Here is a 24,575-nt window from a genome sequence, read left to right as displayed (position 1 = left end):
TTTTTTTTTTTTTTTTAACAGGCAGAGTGGACAGTGAGAGAGAGAGACAGAGAGAAAGGTCTTCCTTTTACCGTTGGTTCACCCTCCAATGGCCGCCATGGCCGGTGTGCTGATCCGATGGCAGGAGCCAAGTACTTCTCCTGGTCTCCCATGGAATGCAGGACCCAAGGACTTGGGCCATCCTCCACTGCACTCCCTGGCCACAGCAGAGAGCTGGCCTGGAAGAGGGGCAACCGGGACAGAATCCGGCGCCCTGACCGGGACTTGAACCCAGTGTGCCGGCGCTGCAAGGCAGAGGATTAGCCTAGTGAGCCGCGGCGCCGGCCCACAGATGTCTTTTTATAAATAACAGACACCCAAGATTCCAGTGCTTCACAGTGTAGGGAGAGTTACCTTCAGCAGCCTCACCATCAGTTTGCCTTCTTTGAGGGGCTTCAGAATGTTCATGGAAGTGTGGAACTGAAAGATAATGTGGGTTTTCCATGAACTTTTTAAAGCCCCTTTGTATTTGCCCATAACAGTTCTGACTATATTGTACTGCTGCCAAAAACAAGTTGCACATATTTCCTCAGGGTGTTCTCTTTCTTATCTTCACCTCTTTTTTTTCACCTATTCCTCCAGGAAACTTAAGGTTCCAAATTAATTATATATGAATATATTTCCATGGTGACAGGTCACAACTGTGTATGCACATGATTAGAATTCATAGCAGGAGAAGCTGTACTATATGAAGGAATGGTCTTTGTCATGGAGCAAAGATCTGAATAGCACAGGGAATTAAATAAAAAATGAGGAGTAAAGCAAATTATATGCTTTCCTTGTGTTACCTGCAGAGACTGTCAGTCTTAGAAATCAACTGGAAGATCACGTTGTTCCACACTACTAATTCTTGAATGGTATAACATGGAGAATCTTTGAATCCACAAAGGGCTCTAAGGAATAGATTTCAAGGTCATGTTTCACTTACGTTGACTGCTAGATTAGAGCTCAGTTCTTAGGAGTAAATTACCTTTGTTGTCTCTTTACTATGAGACCATACAGGTCTTGTAGGGCTTTTTTTTTTGTTCTTTCTGGCAATTTAATTGAGCCGGAGTTGCTTGAATACTTAGGTAATGACAGGGTAAGAATTCTTACTGCTAGATAATTTTTCTGTACCTATTACCTCAGCATACATTTTGAGGCCATTTTATATTCTTCCTCCTCAGATTTCCTACCATTCTCCTCTGTTACTGAGTTGTAAGTGATAACCAGGTACTCTGCTCTTCCCACTGGGTTGTGAAATTTTGTCTTGTTTGAAGAGCAGATGACATTTTAATGAAGCATCTTGAGTCACGAAAGTTAATTTTGGCTGAACACTAGTGAATTACCGGGCACCATATATACTTACAATTTTATGTATTACAATAGCTAATATTTTTCTAGGCTGAAAATGGGTCAGCCCAGCATTGGCCTATGAAACTAGAATTTCATTGTCCTTGTTACTGTGATGGAACTGCCTGGCTTTTACTTTTTGTGAGCCCATGGTGAGAAACCTTAAAGTGTTTTGTGCCAAAAGTAAGTAAGGGCTCCTTAAAATTAAGTACTAGCGTTCTGTTGTTTTTAATAGCTAATCAATATGCTATACATATGTAGATGTCAGTCAGATATTTGACAGAGTCTGTCCTTATAAACAAAATACTTTGTAGGCTGATAGACCAAACAGTTAATAGCATTCAATGCTGGTTACAAACTCATCCATAATTGTTCTGGAGGGATCTATAGTGGTATGTTTTTGGATAATGACTTACAGGGCATGTTTACTGAGTAGTAGATGAGAAGGTGAAGAATAATAACAAAAATAAATGCCAGCTAAGGAATTTAAAAGATGACTGTGTGATGAGTGGAAAGAGACAATGCAGTTTAAAGATTGTATTTTCATTTATTTGAGAGGTAGAGTTACCGAGAGAGGGAAAGACAGAAAGAAAGGTTTTTCATCTACTGGTTAACTCCCTAAATGGCCTCAATAGCCAGAAATTGGCCAATCTGAAGCTAGGAACCAGGAACCTCTTCTGGGTCTCCCACGTGGGCACAGAGGCCCAAGCACTTGGGCCATCTTCCACTGCTTTCCCAGCCCATAGCAGAGAGCTAGATCAGAAGAGGAGCAGCTGGGACTAAAACTGGTGCCCATATGGATGCTAGCACCACAAATGTAGGTTTAGCCCAGTCTGCCAGGTTCAAGTCTGGGCCACTCTACTTCTGGTCCAGCTCCATGCTAATGTGCCTAAGAAAGCAGCAGAAGATGGTCTAAGGCCCTGAGCCCCTGCCACCTACGTGGTAGAACCCAGAAGCAGCTCCTGGTTCCTGGTTTCAGCCTGGCCCAGTCCCAGCTGTTGCAGCCATTTGAGGAATGAACCAGTGAATGGAACATCTCTCTTTCCTCCTTTCTGTAACTCTGCCTTTCAAGTAAATAAATAATTAAAAAAAAAAAAAAAAAACAGTGATAGGGGCCAGAACTGTGGTGTAGTGTGGGTAAAGCTGCCATCCCCAGTGTTGGCATCCCATATGGGTGCCGGTTCGAGTCCCAGCTGCTCCACATCGAATCCAGCTCTCTGCTTTGGCCTGGGAAAGCAGTGGAAGATGGCCCAAGTCCTTGGGCCCCTGCACCCATGTGGGAGACCTGGGAGAAGCTCCTAGCTTCAGATCACTGCAGCTTCAGCTGTTGTGACCAATTGGGGATTGAACCAGCTGACTGAAGACCTTTCTCTCTGTCTCCTGCCACTGCCTCTCTGTAACTCTGACTTTCAAATAAATAAATAAATAAATAAATCTTTTCTTTTTTTAAAGCAGTGATAGTTCTTATCATTAGTTTTTTAGAAACCACTATAAAGTTATACAGTGGAGAAGAACTGGCCAGTTTGCAGACAAGATAGAGAACACATCTTGAAATCAATAGGAATTAGCTGTCTGTGTTATAGTTATTGAAAAAGAACCAAAAGCCATGAAAACAGCTGCCCACGGTAAAATAAAGACAGAGCAATAATTGTTTCCACTGAATTCTGCAGGATTGATTGGAAAATTGGTTTGGGATATTGTACTCCTAATGCTATTAAATGAAAGTGTATTATATTTAGTGTATACAAAAGAACGCATGAAATATAAGTTATGGGGGCTGGCGCTGTGGTGCAGTAGGTTAATCCTCTGCTTGTGTTGCTGGCATCCGATATGGATGCCAGTTCTAGTCCCGGCTGCTCCTCTTCCTATCCAGCTCTCTGCTATATCTGGGAAAGCAGTAGAAGATGGCTCAAGTGCTTGGGCCTCTGCACCCATGTGGGAGACCGGAAGAAGCTCCTGGCTTCGATTCCGCACAGCTCCGGCCATCGCGGCCCTTTGGGGAGTGAACCAGTGGAAGGAAGACCTTTCTTTCTGTCTCTCCCTCTCACTGTCTGTAACTCTCTCTCTCTGAAATAAATAAAATAAAATAAAAATCTAAAAAATAAGATGTAAGTTATGAAGTAAAATGATTAATACTCAAAAGCCTTATTCTCAGTTTAATAACCAGAACTTTCTGAAAACCACTTGGTCTGTATCTTCCATTAACCTGAAATTATTTGTGATTTCCTTGCTTGTTCATAAGTAATTCTACCATATTATGTGTGCATTTCTAAGCAATGCATTTCTCTTGTTTTTGAATTTTATTAAAATGGTATTCTGGTATATGCAGTCATTGACCACTTTTTACATTCCACCTTTTTTTTTTTTTTTTTTTAAAGATTTATTTATTTGAAAGGCTGTATTGCAAGGAGAGAAAGAGCACGCGAGAGTGCGAGTGTGCTTCCACCTGCTCATTCACTCCCCAACTGGCTGCAGTGGAAGCCTGGAACTCCATCTGGGTCTCCCATGTGGTTGCATGGGCACAAGGTTCCAGGGACTTGGGCCATCTTTGTTGCTTTCCCAGGTGCATTATCAGGGAGCTGGATCAGAAATGGAGCAGCTAGAACTCAAACCATTGCCTATATGGGATGTCAGTGTTGCAGGTGGTGGCTTAATCTGCTGCACCACTGTGTGGGCCCTCCCTCCAACCCCATATTTTTTTAAGGGTAAAGCAAGAAATATTGGGCTGAAATTTGGACACTTCAAATTTTTTTAAATTTTTTAATATTTAAATTTTTTTTGAAAGGCAGAGTTACAGAGAGAGCGAGCGAGAGAGAGAGAGCTTCCATCTGTTGATTCACACCCCAAATGGCTGCAACAATCAGTGTGGGGCTAATCTGAACCAGGAGTGTTATCCGGGTCTCCCACATGGGTGCAGGGGCCCAAGCACCTGGGCCATTTTGTCTGCTGCTTTCCCAGGCATATTAGCAAGGAGCTGGATTGGAAGTGGAGCAGCCAGGACTTTAACCAGTGCCCTTATTTAATGCCAGTACTTCACGTGGCAGCTTTACCCACTACGCCATGGCTTTGCCATCCCCCCCAACATTGTTTCTAAGATTCATGTATATCAGCCTTTTTCAACCAGAGATCCTCATCTAGACCTCAGAACACAGAATTATTTGAATGGCTGTTTTCTCAGTTCTTGCAAAGAAGATACGTAAGTAACACCCTAGCTTGTAGATGCATAGGAGAGAATTCACCTCAGCACTTGTGTGGATATCTTATAGTGGGCAGTTAGAGCTTAATTTTCTATTGGAACTTAATTGGAAAAGGCTATGTTGTTAAATGTAGCTGTAGTTAATTCATTTTTATGCTGTAAAGTATTCTTTGTGAGTATGCTAAAGCTTACTGATACATTCTATTTCCAGTTTGTTTTTTTGTTTGGTTATTATGAATAATGTTGTGATGAATGTTCTCTTGTGCACGCAAATCAACATTTCTCTAGGTAAACGTTTGAGTGGAATTGCTAGGGACTGTTGCATTATAATAAAGACATTGGCAAAATGGAGTGATCAAGGAATGGCAATTAGGAATAGTTCAACCATGTCATAACCAACTTGTATTTTCTTTATTTTCTTAGGGGTTGAAGAGGTTAATGACCATTTGCCAGAAACACTTTCCTACAGATCCTTCAAAATGTGTAGAGTACAATGCACTATGAGATTTGTGTACAGTATGTAAATAACAATGAGAAACTGAAGGGCTGCAGGGTACAGCCTTCTGGAATTACTGCCAGGAATGAAGGAAGAAGAAAACCCGAGTTTCCGGTCTCTGGTTTCTGTCTGATACAATTCTTGACTGGTTTTAAGAACTGTGTTGGCTTTCCTGTCACATCTGACTGCAAGCTAATTTCTGTGTCTTGCACTTTTCCCCCAAAATTTAAATGTGTAAACAATAATGGTATGGAGTTATAAATGACCTTTTCCCAGTAAAATTGATAGTTGCAGTTAGATGATTAAAAATAGAAATGTTTAAGGATGGACTTGTTTCTGTAAAATATGATAATTTGCACATTGTCTTTTGTCTAACATTTATAGAAGATATTTTTATATATTTCAACAATTTGGAACCACGAAATGAAACTTTATAGTCTTTAAATCTTTCTGAACTTTTACAGTCTTGCAATAGAATTTGAATGTGTTATTGCTGTTCATTCAGGTGTTATTTTTCTTGCATTTCAAAGTTTTTATCTCTTAAGGAGTATAAATTTTAGCATCTGTCATCTCTCAGGATGGAATTGACAGGAAGTAGAAGTTTGAAAAACAAAGATGGTATATGTAACACCCACATAAGTTCGAAACAAAATAATCCCAGTGCATAAGGATTCCGAGTAGGAAAATGGAAAATGGGGTGATGCTGGTAGACCTGCAGCAGCTTTGTTCTGGTTATGCCCGTGAAACAGGAAGAAGGTTCTGTTTCTGACCCACTGCGTGAAGCAACATATTCTGGCTCTGGTCAGCCACAAAGTGAGGATTTAAGTGCAGTATATAGATCATTGTGACTAGTCAGTACACCTTAGAGATGAGAGGACTCCATTAATATAGTAACTTGGGTAGACAGGATGTTACTTACTGGCTGGAATTCTTGTATCATATAGTGGGAAGCATGGGGTCCCCCGTGTCAGAAATTTCCTACTTCAGATTCAGCTGCACACCTGTTAACTATGTGACTGGGCAAGTGATACAGTCTTCCTGAGTCTCAGCTCCCTTATTTTACAGTTATCATAATAGTGGGGTGAACATTGTGGCCCAGCAGGATAAGCCATCATTTGGAACATTCATATCTCATATCAGAGTTGCTGATTCTAGTCCTGGATACTCCTTTGCCAATCCTGCTTTCTGCTAATGCGCATTCTGGGAGGCAGCAGAGGAAGGCTCAAGTACTTGAGTCCCTGCCATCCATGTGGGAGACCTGGATGGAATTCTGGGTTTCTGGCTTTGGCTTGGCCTAGCCCTGACTGTCATGGGTTGTTTGGGGAGTGAGCCAGTAGACAAGATCTCTCTCGTTCTCTTTTCTTCTCCCTCTCTCTCATCTCTGTGTCTGTTATGCTACTCTTTAAATAAATAAGCATTAAGAAATATATTTCTCAGAAAAGAATATTGCATACCCCAAAGTGTTATTGTTGTGTCTAAGTAAAATATTCTTCGCACACTGCCTGGCAAGTGGTAAGATCTTTGTAAATATTAGTTGTTGTACTCGTGTTGTTATTAGTGTAGCCGAAGTGCCTCTCAAGAACCTATCATTGGGACAGTTCAGTCACATGATGATGATGATGATGATGATGATGATGATGTTGATGGACTTAGCAGCTACAACAATAATAGGGACACTGATTAAGTGCTTACTGTGTCTGGGCTTGATGGCTGCTTTTGGTTATGTATGAGTTTAGAAGGGTAGAGGGACATGTTGGGAGCTAGTGGCTTCTGGGAAGGAACTTACTCTGGCCCTTTTTGACAAAGATTGAAAGCCAGTTTGGCCACTTGCAGCCCATGACTGTGGGTACACAGGATCATTTTTGCAGGTTATTTGCCTGGGGGTGACTGAGCCTGCCATCATGACTCAGGCTTCCTCACCCTCCAGACAGACTTAACTTTGGAAACCTTTTCTTAGAATTAAGTTATAAGTTAGCACTTAGGGGGGCTTACTTGCATAAACAGGAGACTTTCATAGGCTGTATTAACAGTTTTGACTTGGCAGTCTTGTTGCAAGAAAGTAGTTTATAAGGATTGCTGAATGAGTACTCTGCAAGTTAGGTTTTTTTTTTCCAGTCAGAATCAGGTCACAGTTTGGTAGTCAGTGAATTTTCATGTTGTCTTCCCTTTTGCTGTTAATATTCCACATAAAGAAGAAACTATAATGTGTGACATCGGTACTTCCTGGAGTTGATCAGTGGTTAGAGATGGATTGAAAGAAAAAAGTAACATAGTCTTCAGGACTGTGACTGTCACCTATTTTGGGTGCAGGTGTAGGGAGACAAGTCTAGAGATGTGGATCCCTCATAGAAAAGTGTTCCACTTCCCCATAATGAAAAGATCTGCAGGGGTGGGCATTTGGTACAGGGGTTAAAACACCACTTAGGAAACCCACATCCTGTACCAGAGTGCCTCGGCTTGAGTCGTGGCTCCACTCCCAATTCCTGCTTCCTGCTAATGTGCACTGTGGGAGGAAGTAGGTAATGGCTTAAGTAGTTGGCTCCCTGCCCCTCACATGGGAGATCTGGACTGAGTTCCTGGCTCTTAACTTCAGCCTGGCCCAGGTGAATTGTTTCAGGCATTTTAGGAGTGAGCCAGCAGATGGGAGATGTGTCTCCGTCTCTCAAATTAAAGAAAAATAGTGATTTGCATTTTCCAAATGGTGAAAGTTGTTTAGTAGACACTATGTGTTTGTTTCTAGGTGTTTCTCACTCAGTAAAGACATACCTTAAAATCAGTCACAGTCCTGAAGTAAGTATGTTCCTCCCTCTCCTCCCTACTCCCCATATTCCTATCCTCAAGAGTTGCGGGTTTTTTTGGATTCAAATTTAGTAAAACATTGGTTTTCCCTCACAGGTTAATACGTATGCTCCTTGACTTAATGGAGGCACATCCCAGTAAATGTGTGGAAACTTGAAAATAGTTTGTCAGAAACGCATTTAGTACACCTGACCTATCAAAATAGCTTGCCCCAACCTTGCTCAGAACACTTACACTTGCCCACAGTTGGGCAGAATCATTTAAAAACAAGGCCTGTTTTTCAATAAAGTGTTGAATAGCTCATCCGTCTGTTGAATACTGTGGAGTGTGGGATTGGTCATTTCCCCTCATGGCTGTGGAGTGACTCAGTTGTGTTTGCCGCTACTGTCCAACATCACAGGAGAGGATCGTTACATTGCTAGTACAGGAAAAGATCTGAATTCAAATTGAGGTTATGATTATTGCTTTTGTACCATCATAAAGTAAAAAAAAAAAAATCTCACCAAGTTGGGGACTATCTCTACTGCATTTCCTAGGAGTGTCATTGCAACTTTAAAACAACATTTTTCAGCATTGCAACACAGAGACTTTGGCAATCTGGGCTGTGGTTTCAGTCTTTGGGGAAAATTGGGAAAACAAGGCTGAGGCCCAAGGTGACTGACACCTGAGGAATGACAGCAGAGAGTCCAGATCTTCTAGGAAGAAGGGAGAGGCCCGAGATAGGCAGCTATCTCTGGCACGGCTGGGTGATTTGCTGTGACTCTGAATGCTCGGTGAGAATTCAGAGGACTGCGAAACAGGATTGATAGTAGTATGGTTTCTTAATGTGGATCTCTTCCTGCTAGTGGCTCCCTGGCTGACTTTGGCACTTTCGAGCCCACTAGGGTTTGATCTCAGTAAATAATTTAGAAATGCAATTGTCTTTTTCTGCAATTTATTCTGGTCATAAACAGCTTGGAAGAGATCAAGAAAAAGTGTTTTCAGAATCTTCAATAGATTTGAATTCTGGAATTCATATCACTGGCTCCTTTTCAGCCGCACCATACTCCCCTCTTCTGCTTCTTAACATAGCAGGCTAGTAGCACTAACTGGAACAGTTTCCATGAATGGAAGTGTTAGGTCGAGGTGTGACTGTTTCCTTTGTCTGAATGTCTTGTAGAGTCCACTCCCTCCCCAAGTATACTCCCATGCAGCTGCTGAAAGAATAACTTGATCCCCTAGAAATGTATGGGATCACATAGAGTGGAGCTGGAAGCACTTTCTCACAGCATATTGATGTTAAGAGTTTCCAGCTGGCCGGAGTGCGAGAGCCAGCGGCTGTCCTGAGAGGGTTGCTATGGGAATGCTGTTACGGCAACTGGTTTTCAACAGACTGCAGCTCTGTTGGCTGAATTACAACCTCACACTAGTACTTGAGTGGTTAACAGTACTTTAAAGTCTTTGGAAATTTTAAAATAAGTTTTGGTGATATGGAATAACTAGGGGAGTGTTCGGTAGCTAGCAGCAGCAGCTGTGAACCAATCCCATTCAAGATTCTGGAACCATACTTCTTGCATTTACCAAAACAGTTTATTACAAAAGCTTTGATTATTTTTTTCCCCATTATAAACTCTGGAGTACTTTAGCTGGGCTTAAGCTTATCCTTGTGTTGCTGATTATGGTTACTCTGTTTAAAGTAGGCCACTTCCTTTTGTTTAATATCTTCCCTGTACTTAAGCATCAGTTTTGAAATAACAGCCTTCTCAACTTTTTCTCACAGTATTCAAGCATAAAACACACCTGCTAAGAAGTTGCATGCTGCTCTTTGTTTGTATAGAGTTGTTGGTGTCGGATCTACTGAAATCATTTCCATAGCCTGCCCTCCTTGCCTTTCTGAACTCTGTTTACAACTTGCCCAAATCTGTTGCTGTTGGGCCCTCAGACTTCTCTTTCTTTTTTCCCTCCTTTTCATCTTCCCTCCCTCTTTGCCTCCCTTTTCTTTTTTTCTGTTCTGTTCTGTTCTTTCTTCTCTTCATTCTTCCCACCAACCCTCCTTCCTTCCTTCCTTTTTTTCTTCTTCCTTTGTTTTTTTCTTTCCTTTCTTCTTTATTTGTTTTTCTTCTCTCTCTCTCTGTCTCTCTGTCTCTTTCCTTCCTTCCACTTACTGGTTCACTCCCCAAATGCTGACAACAGGTAGAATTGGGATAACCCAAAGCTGGGAGCCTGAAACTCAATCTGAGTCTCCCACATGGTTGTCAGAGACCTAAGGGAGCTATCACCTGTTGCCTTACGGGGTGCACATAAGGAGGAAGTTGGATCAGAATTGGAGAAGCCGGGACTTGAACCAGGTACTTTCTTGTGGGATGCAGGTTTCGCAAGTGGCATCTTAACTACAGCACCCAACACCCATCCAATTGCTCTTCCTTAAGACTTAGGAATCATGACTCAGGAGTGTTGCAATCTGCGACTGGCTTAGAGTTTCCATTGTCCTGTGAAGTACAGGAGTTTACACTGACTTCTGAAGATCACAGAAAACAAACTGCATGGAGATACAGTATGATATACACATATATATAATTGAAATGAAAGCACTTTCCAGACAATATGTGAAGCATGCCTGAATTTTCTGTTGTGTTTCTTTAGAAAATATGCAGGGTGCAGGCTTTTGGCTTAGTGGTTAAGACACCATGGATTACATTGGAGTGCCTGGATTCAATTCCTGGCTCCAGCTTCTGACTCTTCTTCCAACTAATGTAGGTGCTGGGAGGTGTGGTGATGGCTCAAGTAATTGTGTTCTGCCATTCAAGGAGTCCTGTTTTGAGTTGCTGGCTCATGGCTTTGGCCCTGGCCATTGGTGGGTACTGAGAAATGAACAAGTGGTTGTGAGATCTATCTTTGTCCTCCTGCCTCTCAAATAAATACATAAAAATTAAAGTCTTTAAAAAATTGCTGGCTATGATCCTTTATTGGTTTACAAGTGATTAATGCATGTGACCAGCAGTTTGAAAACTTAATTAAAAGAAATTATCAGGGGACAGGCCCAACAGCAGGGAATGGAAGGCTGCTTGGATTCCTATATTCCATATCGGAGTGCCTGGGATCCATTCTGCCTCAACTGGCAATCCAGCTTCCTGCTAATGTTTTCGGGGGCAACGGATGATGGCCCGTGTGCTTAGGTTCTTGCCACCCACATGAGAGATGGAGATGGAGTTCCTGACTCCTGGCTTTGGCCTGTTGTGGGCATTTGGGGATTGAACCAGCAGATGAGAGTTCTCTGTCTCCCAAACTCTTTGTTATCATGTGTTTCAAATAAATATTTTTTATTTCTCTTAATGGTATTATCAGTGCAGTTAAGGAATGTTTGGTGAATTCAGGGCAGAAAGATTCTCCCTCTTTTGTTTATTAAAGAGATTACACTCAGATTTAGCAAATTGTAAAGCCTTAAGTACTTCATATGCTAAATGCTTCCAAAGCAGTAATTCTTAAGTCTAAAATGAGAAGGTAGGTCTGTCTGTAAAAAACGAAGACAAGCAACATGTAAACCTTCTGTAAGGAAAGCGGCAGCATGGATAGGTGACTACCTTAGGCTTACTATAAATTGTTGGGCAAAGCAAATTACACAAGATTAAAAAATAAATGGGAGGGCCGGTGCTGTGGCATAGCAGGTAAAGCCACTACCTGTGGTGCCAGGATCCCATGTGGGCACCAGTTCCAGTCCCAGCTGCTGTACTTCTGACCCAGCTCCCTGCTAATGAACCTAAGAAAACAGCAGAAGATGGCCCAAGTGTGTGGGCCCTGCACCCATGTGGGAGAGCCAGAAGAAGCTCCTGGCTTCGAATCGACCCAGCTCCAGCCATTGCTGCCATTGGATAGATTTCACTCTTTGATGTTCTCTCTGTGCTTTTCAAATAAAAAAGTAATCTTTTTTTTAACGGGAGGCCCATTGAAATAGAGTTAAGGAAATGATAGGTGCAAACAAGATCAGTATTTTACATCAGGAATCTGTTGAGAGGAAGGTGGTTTGTTCAGTCCTTTGAAAATTAGTTTCCAAGACATGTGTAGTCCTAGATAACCTTTTCTTTTTAGCAATGTATTTATTTTTATTTATTTGAAAGAAAGAGAGATCTCCAATCTGCTGGTTCACTCCCCAAATGCCTATAAGAACCAGGGCTGGGCATGGATGGCAGGGGCCCAAGTACTTGAACCATCATCTGCTACCTCCCAGAGTGTGCATTAACAAGAAGCCGGGACTGGAATCCAGGCACTCCAGCGGGGGTGTGGGCATCCCAAGGAGGATTTTAACTACTGTGCCCAATGCTCACTCCAGCTTACATTTTTTTTATATGAACATTTTATTGAAATCTAACATATATACAGAAAATCTTAAGAGTACTACATGATAGGCTGGTGCTGTGGCTCACTAGGCTAATCCTCTGCCTGTGGCGCCGGCACCCCGAGTTCTAGTCCTGGTTGGGGTGCCAGATTCTGTCCCGGTTGCCCCTCTTCCAGGCCAGCTCTCTGCTGTAGCCCGGGAAGGCAGTGGAGGATGGCCCAAGTGATTGGGCCCTAGTCTCCCATGCAGGGAGACTAGGAGGAAGCACCTGGCTCCTGGCTTCGGATTGGCGCAGTGCGCCGGCTGTGGCAGCTGTGGGGGTGTGAACCAACGGAAAAGGAAGACCTTCTCTCTGTCTCTCTGTCACTGTCTAACTCTGCTTGTCAAAAAAAAATAATATAATAATAATACATGATAAATATTTCACAAGGTGAGCAACTCCCAAGGTCAGTATCCCTTATGTGAGAAAGGATAACAGTACTAACACCCCAGAAATCTCTTCTGGTCCTCTTCTAGTCACAGCCATGGTTCTGATTTCTCACATCTTAATTATAAAAAACATTTATTGATGTATCATTTATGTAGCATCAATTTCAACCATATAAAGTGTACAGTGGTTTTTAGTATATTCTAAAAGTTGCACAGTAATCATCACTATGTTTTTAGAGCATTTTCTCCAGGAAAAGATACATGTTTCTTATCCATAGTCTTTCCCCACATAGATTAGTTTGCCCTGTTAAAATCTGTAAATGAATCAACAGTATTCTTGAATTCTTTTATATGTGCTTTCTTTGGCTTTATGTAGGATTTCTAATATTCATCCTTGTCGTGTGTAGTTGTGGTTCATTCATCCTCACTGCTATAGTCACAGCTTATCCTTTCTGTTGTTTATGGACATGTGAGTGGTTTTCCAGTTTTTGCATGAACATTGTATCCCTTTCTTCATGAATATAAGTTTCTGTAGGGCATATACCAAGGCGTGAAACTTACCAGCTGTAGAAGATCCTGTTGAAGAGTTTTCCAGAAGCCTTGTACCAGTTTGCACTTCTAAAAGCAAGATCTGAGCAGTCCAGTTACCCGATATCCTGACATGACTTGATAAGCACTCTATTATTTTCATTTTAGCCTTTCTAATGTGTTAGAATGGTAGCACGTTGTATCTTTAATTTGAATTTCCTCGATGATTAATCAAGTTGAGCACCTTTTTTATATGTATAATTGAAACTTAGATATTATATTTTGTAAGTTCCTCATTCAAGAGGTTTTGTTCATTTTTTCCTATTAAGTTGTTGGTCTTTTTCTTACTGCTTTATAGTTATTTATTATTAGCCCCCTCCAAATGCCCACAACAGCCAGGGCTGGGCCAGGCTGAAGCTGGGAGCTGGAAACTCAGTATGGGGTCTTCCACGTTGCTGGCAGGGACCCAACTACTTTCAGCCATTATCACCTGCTGCTTCCCAGGTTGTGCATAGCAGGCAGCTGAAATCGGGAGTGGGGACAGGACTTGAACCCAATTATTCTGGTATTGAATGCAGGATCCCAGGCAGCGTGTTAAGTGCAACAGAATGCTCAATCCATTTATATATTCTGCCAGATGTATGTATTACATGTGTCCTGTTCTGTGGTTGATCTCTGTGGTAGGTTACTTTTATGGAATAGAGAAATAATCTTATGACTAGTTCAGATATTGACATAACCTTTTCAGTTATCTTTGCCCAACAGAAATCAGTGTCAAGCTTAAGACAGCATAATTCTTTGTTTTGTTTGTTAAATGAAGTCATCATAATAGCATACCTTAGAGTCTAGGATTTGAGAGAAAAAGAAATTGGTTTTTGCACTTCTTTTAAACTTTAGTTTTGTAAGATTGTTTCATTTTAAAACATGGCTATTTTTCTTTTTCTTTTGGTGTGCAGGTTTATATGCCATATACCCGTAGGGCAGATAGTACTTGTTGTTTTTCCCTGTTTTCATCTTTTATAACAGAATCGTGATACATTCATAGCTGCAGTGTTCACAGGTAAAACTGCTTGCTCAAGAGGACCCTTTGTAGTCAGGGTTGGACCTGTGCCATGCTTCTATCAATGAGATGTGTATAGAAGTCTGCAGTGTGAGAATCCCAGAAGAACTATTGCTTTTCTAAGAGAAAGAGACACACTTGGCTGACACAAGTATTTTGCCATTTCTCTGTGGTTTGGTCATGATGCTTGGCCTGCAGTTGTGTGTGCATATGCATATACTAGGGTGCTTTAAAAAGCTTTTGGAAAATGGAATTAACAGATGAACTTATGTTGGTGCAAAATTTTTTGAAATCCTTGCACAGTGTTTTCATAATATGCATAATACGCATTTTCCATAAATTTTTTGAAGAACCATTTGCATGGGTCTCTACATGGGTGTGTGTTTGTTTATTCATAAGGAATTTGTTCATGAAATCATGGAGGCTGAGGAGTCCCATGCTATGCTATCTGCATTCTGGAGACTGTAGTTCCAGCCTGAATCTGAAGGTCTGAGGACCAAGACAGCCAGTGATGAAAGTCCCTGTCTAAGCTCAAAGGTTGGAAAACCAGTGGAACTGATGGTGTGAATTCCAGTCCAAAGGCAGGAAAAAACCAGTACCCCAGCTGAGGCAGTCAGGTAGAGAGCACAAATCTCCACTTTCTTGTTCTGTTCAGGCCTTCCATTGACTGGATAAGGCCCACTGTTTTACTGAGTCTCCTGGTTCAGATGTTAACCTCATCCAAACACACACCCAGAATCATGTTTATTAGTTTTTAAAAGACTTACTTCTTTGAGAGGTAGAGTAACCTCTAGACAGAGGTAGATAGAGGGAGACAAGAGAGGAATATGAGCTAGATGCTTCTGTCTAATAAATTGGGTGCTGAGGTTATTGATGTCAGAAGGAGAGACAGGTCTTCCAGCTGCTGGTGTTAACTCCCCAAATGATCAGATCTGGGCCACTCTGAACCCTGGAGCTTCTTCCGTCTGGGTTTCCCACATGGGTGCAGGGGCCCAAGCACTTGGGCCATCTTCCACTGCTTTACCAGCCTATTAGCAGAGAGCTGGAACAGAAGTGGAACAGTTGGGACTTGAACTGATGCCGAAATGGGATGCCAGCACCACAGGCGAAGGCATAGAAATCCTTTTGACATCTGTTCCAGGACCTGCCCATCCCTGAACTGCCTGTAACATCAGTTTGACTGGGGGCTTCTCTGTAACTCAGTCATCCTGTACCAATATCCACAGAACCAATTCAAGTGAATGCTGTCATATCTGTTTATATTTAGGAGGATGTGGCAGAGTCAGATTTGATTACACTGGAGAAAGACATGACTTCAGAGCACCACGATGCGCTTGCCCAGACCTTCCAGTGTGTTGACAAACCATGATACAGAGGGTGAGGGCCAGATTCCTGGGCAGTGGATGTGCTGGTTGTGAAGTTGTTTTGTTTCAGCTCCAAACACCTCCTGTACTTTGCTGCCATGAGCTCTACAAACCACTTCCCTTTAATGGCCTGATTTTTTTTTTCTTTTTTCTTTTTGGCATTACCAACAGTAGCAGACACAGGAAAGTAGAAACTAGAAGAGGGAGAGAGGGATGTGTTCGTTCTGTTTGCTTCCTGTTCCTAATAACAGTGGCAGAGCAGCATGTTTCCAGCTGAGCAGTGACCATTCATTGCTAAAGGGATACTTGGTTTCCTTTGCAGTGTTCCCAATCATCTAGCCACTCAGAAATCACAGCACCAAATTGCTTCAGAAATTTGAGCCCTTGGCTCTGCACATGCCTCCAGGTTCCTGAGTTGCCAGCACCAGCTGAACTGCATCCATTCCTTGGAGGTCTGATTCTAGCTGGGGACATGTCCTTCCAGTTTGTGAATGTTAATCATCCCAGGCTCTTGCCTTGGTTTCCCAGACATAAGGACAGCAGCTGCTTCCTGAAGTTAACATCTCTATGGTACCTGGTTGTCCCCCTTTTGCCTTTTCTCCTCTTCACTATCTGGTTGACGTTTACTTACAATCCTGTCTGGTAAAGTAATTGATATGATCTAGGTCTCCTTATACAAGAGGAAACCAGACTATCAGCTTCTAAGCAGGTGGCATGAACCCAGGTCCTCTCCAAAAATATCCCAAGCTCAGATGGGTTTGCCACTAGTACTCAACAACTTTACAGATTGCTCCCTGGATTGTGTGATTCTCCCTCCATGGGGATAACTAAGATTATGGGAAACTATTGTCTGACGCATTCTCTGGTCATGAAGTCCTATCCTCCCTTCCCCCACTACTTAATTCCTGCTCTGCTGTTTTCCTCATGACACTTTGTCCCATCACTACCATGTCCTCCTACTTTTTCAGCTTTTCATCTTCCCTTTTCCTTCTAGTCAATCTAGACCTCATTATCACCGTTTTAGTCAGTCACTCACCAGTACTTTGTGTTGTCCTACGCTGTTGGCCTTCTGCCCACAGCAGAACCCAAGGTGGGACACTCCAACACTCATTTCCTGGTTAATGAGTGCCACTAGAGGGAACCCACAACCAAGAGCCCAATATCACCTGGACCCTCATGCTAATGCTTTGTGACTATGCTCTATCCTGACCCTGCACTGCTGCCTCTCTGCCATCTCCCCGGGATGGTGGCCTCGCCTACTGTTTCTCACACCAGGTTGAGTATGGAGGTGATCGTGGGGTTTGTTTCTACCTCCAAACTTGGCAGCATCTTTTCTTACCTAGCTAAGAGGAAAAGGTGGTTTTCCACTATCTTTTTGATACATTCAACAATTTACTTTTTTTTCCCCTCTACTCTAACATCAATCACAGAGGGGTAGGGAATTTGCATCTGTCTTATTTGCTACAGACATGAAGTGTGAGAGAAATAGAGCATTCACAGGTGGATGACCCCAAGACTTGAGGCCCACACACTGGAAGCTGGAGTTGCCTTCACTGAGCAGAGGAAGGCTGGGAGTGCAGCCAGTCTGGAGAGGAAGGCCAGGAGTGCAGTTCTAGGTGTCAGTCTGCATCCCAGAGCTGACGGGGAGCAGGCAGTGGGACGTACAAGTTTTAGAGAGGAGGCAGGGTGTAGGTGCCATCAGCGTACAAACAGCATATAGAACCATGAGACCTGATGGGAGCTACAAGAAGAGGAATTGTCAGTAATAAAGAAAGGGAGTCCAAAGACTGAGCCTTCAACATGCCCAAGTGAAGAAATCCGGAAGATGAAGAGCAACTACCAAGGAGAGCCCTGGACTGTGGCAGGAGGGAAAGCAGGAAGAGAAGAAGAAAGCGTTTCAACGAAGCAAGGGGGATCCATGGTGTCCAGTATTGCTGGTAAGTCGCATAAGATGAGAATAGAGTTGACTGTTGGATTTGGCACTGTGGAAAGTCATTCTTGACCTTGACAGGAGTGGGTTTGGTAGAGTAGAGGGAGTAAAGGCATGATTGGGATGGGTTTCAGAGAAAATGGATGATTGAAAGAAAAATAGAAGGACACTGCTAGCTTGCTGGAATAAAATGGGCTTCTGTTAAAAAAACAAACTGAACATTTTGATGTAGTTATAAATCTATGGGTCCTAACAATGAACTCTCCATACTATTTTGTTATTGTTAATGAAAACATTTTTTGCTATTTATTTTGTAAAAAGCTTAATGTAAAATATTTATAATTTTTTAAAGTAGAAAAACCAAGAGTATAGGCAAAGGCTCTAAATAGTAATCAATTCTCATTTTTTTGTACTCTTTTAGTTACCACAGATCAGGGGAAAAAATATGGTATTTGTCTTTTTGGGACTGGCTTATTTCACTAAGTATAATGGTTTCCAGTTGCAACCATTTTGTTGTCAAAGACAGAATTTCATTCTTTTTTACGACTGAGTAATATTCCATAGTGTATATATACCACATTTTCTTTATCTGATCATAAGTTGATGGGTATCTGGATTGATTCTATATCTTAGCTGTTGTGAATTGAGCTGCAATAAACATGGGGCTACAAGTAACCCTTTCATATACTGATTTCATTTCATTTGGGTAAATTCCCAGGAGTGGGATGGCTGGGTCATACAGTAGATCTGTGTTAAGCTTTCTGAAGAATCTCCATATTATCTTCACAATGGCTATACTAGTTTGCATTATCACCAACAATGAATTAGGGAGCCTTTTTCCTCACATTCTTGTCAACATTTAATATTTTTTTATTTCCATATGAGAGCCATTCTAACTGGGGTGATGTGAAACCTCATTGTAGTTTTGATTTGCATTTCCTGGATGGCTAGTGATCCTGAGCATTTTTTCATGTGTCTGTTGGCTGTTTGAATTTCTTCTTTTGAAATATGCCTGTTCAAATCCTTTGCCCATTTATTTACTTTTTTAAAGATATATTTATTTGAGAGGCAGAGTTACAGACAGAATGAGAGACAGAGGTATCTTCCATCTACTGGTTCACTCCCCAAATGACTATAATGGCTAGGGTAGGCCAAAGCTAGGAGCCAGGGGCTGCTTCCTGGTCTGCCACACAGCTGCAGGGGCCCAAGCACTTCTTCCACTGCTTTCCCAGGTGCATTAGCAGGCAGCTGGATCGGAAGTGGAGCAGCTCATGCCCATATGGAATGCTGGTGTTGTAAGTGGTGGCTTTACCTGCTACACTGCAATACTGGCCCCCCCATGTGCTATTTGATTTTCATTAGCATGGAATATCTTTTTCCATCTTCTCACTTTTAGTCTGTGTGTAGCTTTGTTGGTGAGGTGTGTTTCTTACAGGTGGCAAATAGGTGGGTCTTGTTTAACCCATTCAGTCAGTATCTGTTATTTGGAAAATTTAGGCCATTTACACTCAAGGTTATTATTGAAAAGTAGCGACTAGATCCTGCCATTTTCATATAGAAATTCCTATTATTTGCGTTTAATATCCTTAGTACTTTTACCAGGAGATTTTTCTGCCTTCACATTCTTTCATAATGATGACTATCTTTCCCTGTGTGTAGCATATCCTTAAGTATTATTTGTAAGGCTGGATGAGTGTTGACAGATTCAATTCTTGTTTGTTTTGGAAGGTCTTTATTTCACATTTACTTATAAATGAGAGCTTTGCAGGGTGCAGTATTTTAGGTTGACAGTTTTTTTTTTTTTCTTTTAAAACTTAGACTATGTCTCTCTATTCTCTCCTAGCCTGTAGGGTTTCTGATGAGAAATTAACTGTCAGTCTAATTGAGGATCCTCTGAAGGTAGTCTGGCATTTTGTGTACATTTTAGAATCTTTTGTTTATGTTTCACTGTTGAAAGTTTGACTAAAATGTGACATGGTGAAGATCTTGTCATGTCTATTAGGAGTTCTCTGTGCCTCCTGTACTTCAATTTCCCTTTCTCCAAATGAGAGAACTTTTATTATATATCTGCATAGTCTTTTTCATCCATCCTCTCTTCCACATCTTCAGAAACTCCTAAGACATGTATGCTAGGTCATTTGAGAGTATCTCATAAATATCAATCACTGTTTTAAGTTTTTCTAATTTTTTCTTTTTCTTTTTGGTCTCACAGATATTTCCAAACATTTGTATTCTAGCTTGGATATTCTTTGTTCTGCTTCACCAAGTATGTTGTTAAGACTTCCCACTGTATTTTTTATTTGACATACTGAAATTTTCATTTTTAATATTTCAGGTCGATTTCTCTTCGGTATCTTTATTATATCCTGGCAAAATTTTTCATCCATGTTGTGCATGGAATTCTGTAACTCGTGAATTTGCCTCTTACTGTTTTTGAGTAATCTTAGAATCATTCTTTTGAATTCCTTCTCAGGCATTTCATCAATCTCTTCATCTTTACATTCTATTTTCTTTTTTAAAAGATTTTATTTATTTATTTGAGAGTCACAGTTACAGAGAGAGAGACAGAGAGAGGTCTTTCATCTGCTGGTTCACTCCCCAAATGGCCGCAATGGCTGGAGCTGGGCCGATCCAAGCCAGGATCCAAGAGCTTTTCTGGGTCTCCTACATAGGTGCAGGGGCCAAGCACTTGGGCCATCCTCTACTGCTTTCCCAAGCCATTAGAAAGGAGCTGGATTGGAAGTGGAGCAGTGAGGACACAAAGCAGCGCACAAATGGGATGCTGGCACCACAGGTAGAGGCTTAGCCTACTACACCACAGCGCCAGCCCTATTTTGTTTAAAGATTTAACTATGGGGCTGGTCCTGTGGCATAGTGGATAAAGCTGCTGCCTGAAGAGCCAGCATCCCATATGGAGGCCAATTCAAAACCTGCTGCTCCACTTCCAATCCAACTTTATGTAATAACCTGGGAAAGCAGTAGGAATGGCCCAAGAGCTTGGGCCCCTGCACCTGTTTGGGAGACCAGGAAGAAGATCCTAGGACCTGGCTTTGGACCAGCCCAGCTCCAGCTGTTGTGGCCATTTGGGAAATGAACCAGCAGATGGAAGATCTCTCTTTCTCTGCCTCCGCCTCTACTTCTGCCTTTCAACTAAATAAATCAATCTTTAAAAAAAAAAAAAAAAAAAAAAAAAAAGATGATATTGGGGCCGGCACTGTAGCACACTAGGTTAATCCTCCACCTGCGGCGCTGGCATCCCATATTGGCGTCAGTTCTAGTCCTGGTTGCACCCTTTCCAATCCAGCTCTCTGCTATGGCCTGGGAAAGCAGTAGAAGATGGCCCAAGTGCTTGGGCCCCTGCACCCACATGGGAGACCAGGAAGAAGCTCCTCACTCCTGGCTTTGGATTGGCGCAGCTCCGACCGTTGCAGCCATTGGGGAGTGAAATAACAGAAGGAAGACCTTTTTCTCTGTCTCTCTCACTGTCTGTAATTCTACCTGTCAAATAAATAAATAAAAATCTAAAAAAAGAAAAGATTAAATCAACCTGAAAGAGTTAGAGAGACAGAGACAAGGGAGGAGAGGTCTTCTCATAAACTGTTACATTCCCCCAGTGGTCACAACACCGGGGCTGGGCCAGGCTAAAGCCATAGGCAAGGAGTTTCTTTGAGGTCTCCCACGTGGGTACAGGGGCTCAGGCACTTGGGCCACTCTGATGCTTTACCAGGCACATTAGCAGGAAGCTGAATTGGAAGTGGAGCAGCTAGAACTTGAATGGGCACCCATTTGGGATGCTGGTCCCGTAGGTGGCAGTTTATCCCACTATGCCAAAATACCATGCTCCCCCACCCCGTCTTCACATTTCTGATGTTGTGTTCCTTTGGGGGAGTTGTTTTGTCTCTCTTGTTCTTGGCTCTCATATTTCTACATTTACTTTTAGGTGTCTGTGGAAATAATTGTTGGCTTTCTCCTTTGATGACTTTTATCTTTGGAATATGTGTCTGTGGCTTAGTGGAGTGTCTGTTCCTTCAGTGGCTATTCAGAGGCATGTGCTGGGTGGGTCAGGGAGCTTGGGTCAGTGGTCAAGGGTGGGGCAGGAGTCTAGGTGATACCCAAGATGGGCGTGGTAGATTTTATTGTCAGAGGGAGGATGGGTAGGAGCCCATTGACTGTTGTGACTACTGTCTCACGTCCTCTCTGCCAAGGTGATCAATGCCCAGGGCAAGCCCATGGTGGTTACATACCCCACCCATGCAGGCACATGAACCACACAAAGGATCTCCGTGGTCCTCCTTTGTGAGCACAGAACCCTCTGCAGTGACCCACTCCAGGCGTTCAGGGAACTCTGAGCCTCTGAAGCCAGATATAGTGATTGCTCAGAGATCCAGCCGCACCCTACACCATATCCTGCAGTCAAGGAATTCCCATAGTCATAGTGAGCAAGGGATCTGCTCTTAGCCCTGTGAAGCCTGCATCGTCCATGGAGACAGCCAAGGTTCCCAGAGCCTGCTGCCCGGCAATGTTCTGCCTTGACAGCTTGAGTCTGGATGCCCATGATAGAGTGAGGGGCGAGGAGCACCTCACAGGCTTAAGTGGGCACCCTGCCCAACCCTCCAGGCCACAGTGGGGACCACGGATTTATCCCTCTGATTTATTCCCCTAGTCATGCACGAGCCGCAACAGCCTGGACTTGCGTCAAGATGGTGCTGCTTCTCTGCTAATCACTGGGAGCACTTGTTGGGGGGCATCGGAAGCAATGTGCTCGCCCCTCACGTGTTAGGTGGGCAACCCTGCCCCCTACAAGCGTCCCAAGCTGGACTCAAAGTCAGTGTGGTCTGCCGAGTTCTCCCTCAGGCAGTACCAGCAGTGACATGGGCTGTTATAGACTCCTCTCAGCTCGCTCTAAGAAGATGACATCTCCAGCCCCACCCTGGGGGAGTGACTGGTGGTGTCCCTGCTCACTGCTTCATGTTTGTGCTGTCTATGCTGTCTCTCTTCTTTCTGGAGAATTTCCAATGCAGATTTCTCTCCAACTCTCCCCCTGGGAGTCCATTTCCTCCGCCTTTGTTCTTTTGTCTTCCTGTGGTCAAGATTAGCACTTTTTTTTTCACTATTAAGCCATCTTCTATCCTTTTCCAGCTTTTTAGGAGTCTGGGCTTCCTGAGCACTCTGCAGTGAGGAAGTACACAGAGTGGCAAAGGCTGAGCGACCTGAGGCTGCTGCTAGTAGCAGAGCAGGGAAGCAGGGAAATCTGCATACTGTGTGTTCTCCTGAATGGCGATACAAGCCCTTCAGTTCTTGCCTGAGTGGATATTGACTATTCTGGGACATGGCTTTGTGCAAGCCATAGAGATTGTAGCTTGCAGGACTCTTTCACATTTTCCCTCCGTCTCTGACCAGTTAACTCCTTGTGAGCTGTCAGCGAGTAGTTGCCTGTCTGCATACTTGTTGGCCCATTATTCTGGGGAATTGTTTTAATCTTTGCATCTGTTGAATGCTGTAATCTCCCTTCCCCTTATTTGTGGTTGTGTGCCTGCCTGTCTCATCTCTGAGCATGTAAGCCTTTGAGAACCTGGACTTCCTGCTGATGGTGCAATGAAATGGCTTGGGCTCTGGCCCACTGTCTGCCTGCTGGCCCTCATCAGTGGTTCCTTCACACCCTTCTCAGTTTTCACAAGCGCTTTTTTGCACTGGTATTCTGGGGAAAAGTAAAGACTTTCTATTTCTAATGTTTCCTGTTGGGATTGGGGTATTTATGTTCTCTAAAATAAGAACTGGTTGGAATTACCTTGTAGGCACTATGTAAGAAAAGGGGAGGGGTGAAACGTAGGATGGCGTAGGAAAGAAATGACACTGTCCCTTCTTCCTGTGTGCCAGCCGCTTTCCTGATAGCCTGAGTTAATGAGATTATCTTTACTTCCTGAGCTGTGATATATTTGCATATGGAAGACATATATGAGGTCCTTTCCTGTTTATGAAGTGTGAATTATTTTGAGACATCCTGGTTGCTTCTCTATAGGAAAGGGGCCTCAGGCTCTCCCTTGGGAAGTTTCTAGGGCTTAGGAAGTAGAAAATGCTATCTTAACGGGCTCCCTTTCAGACACGATTCAGGCTGTTGGCAGATTGCTTTCCTTTTGGACAGGGTCAGCCTGCTGTGGTGGCCAACACTTCGATCCTAGGAGGGCTTTCCATGAAGGCTGCTCTAGGAGGCCAGACCTCCCATTTTTGCTGCTGTAGAGATGCCTGCTGGGTTAGGGGTCAGGGATCAGGGATTCAACTGCAGCGAAGTCTCTAGCAGAGTCAGCCAGATGGTACATTCAAGCCCTGGAGGCTGCTGCTTTGGTGAGGTGTGAGTCAGAGGGCAGGTGGCAGTGTCTAAGCTGCCGTGTGAGCACAAGGTGAAGAGCGGTAGCTGCAGGGGCCCCCAAGGGCTCTTCTGCAGCCTTTGTGAAGCTGGGAATGGCATGGAGACAGAGGCCAAGCGGGATCCCCCAAGCACAGATTCTCCACATGTTCCTTCTGCCATGGGCTTTTCTGTGGGGACACACACTGCTGGCACTTACTACACCTGAGTAACCATTTGTGAGCAACAGGGACACAAATACAGAAATAGTGTCCCTACACTGACTCACCTCTCATCTCAAATCCTTTTTTATAGTAGGAGTACATCATTTAGACCAAGGCTGGGTATTTGTAACATCACTTGCAGGCCATATCAAATTATCAACTTAAAGATTAGCCTTCTGTAGACGCACTTAATTTTGAGTCCCACCTGCAGTTGCCTTGGCAGGGCCAGACCAAATAATTTCACGGGCCTTATACAGCCCATGGGCTGGACGTTCCCCACTCCTAATTAGACTAGATTATCTTGTATAATTAACAAAAGGAAACTGGAGTAAGAGAGAATTAGTCTCTCTTCCATAAACCGAGATTGTCTGTAGCAGGCCAGTAGGAATGCATCCATAAACTGATGTTAAAAGAAAAAATTGAGCCTCGTAAGGACATAGGCACCTGAATTACAGCTTTCTGTAGAATGCTTATGCAATTATCACTTAGAAACAAACAAAATCTCTAAGAGGCAACTGGGATC

The 24,575-nt window shown here is 43.0% G+C and overlaps 1 protein-coding gene across 8 annotated transcripts in view; it reads left to right on the top strand.

Moving 5' to 3' along the window:
* The window catches only part of PRPF18 (pre-mRNA processing factor 18), a 123,514-nt gene extending 105,354 nt beyond the window's left edge, over positions 1 to 18,160 (top strand). For 2 of the 8 annotated variants that reach the window (XM_051820854.2, XM_051820855.2), the window contains one exon: positions 4,991 to 10,787. In XM_051820854.2, coding sequence (XP_051676814.1) covers positions 4,991 to 5,071 — 81 coding nt within the window. In that variant the 3' untranslated portion in view covers positions 5,072 to 10,787. Of the gene's footprint in view, positions 1 to 21; positions 2,475 to 4,990; positions 10,788 to 15,877 lie in introns of those variants that run through there. The other 6 variants (XM_051820856.2, XM_070055659.1, XM_051820852.2 and 3 more) reach the window with 4 other exon arrangements.
* Positions 18,161 to 24,575: the final 6,415 nt, after the last annotated feature.

This window comes from Oryctolagus cuniculus, chromosome 13 (genome assembly GCF_964237555.1).
Source record: "Oryctolagus cuniculus chromosome 13, mOryCun1.1, whole genome shotgun sequence".
Lineage (NCBI taxonomy): Eukaryota > Metazoa > Chordata > Mammalia > Lagomorpha > Leporidae > Oryctolagus > Oryctolagus cuniculus.
This window is presented reverse-complemented; position numbering and strand designations above follow the sequence as displayed.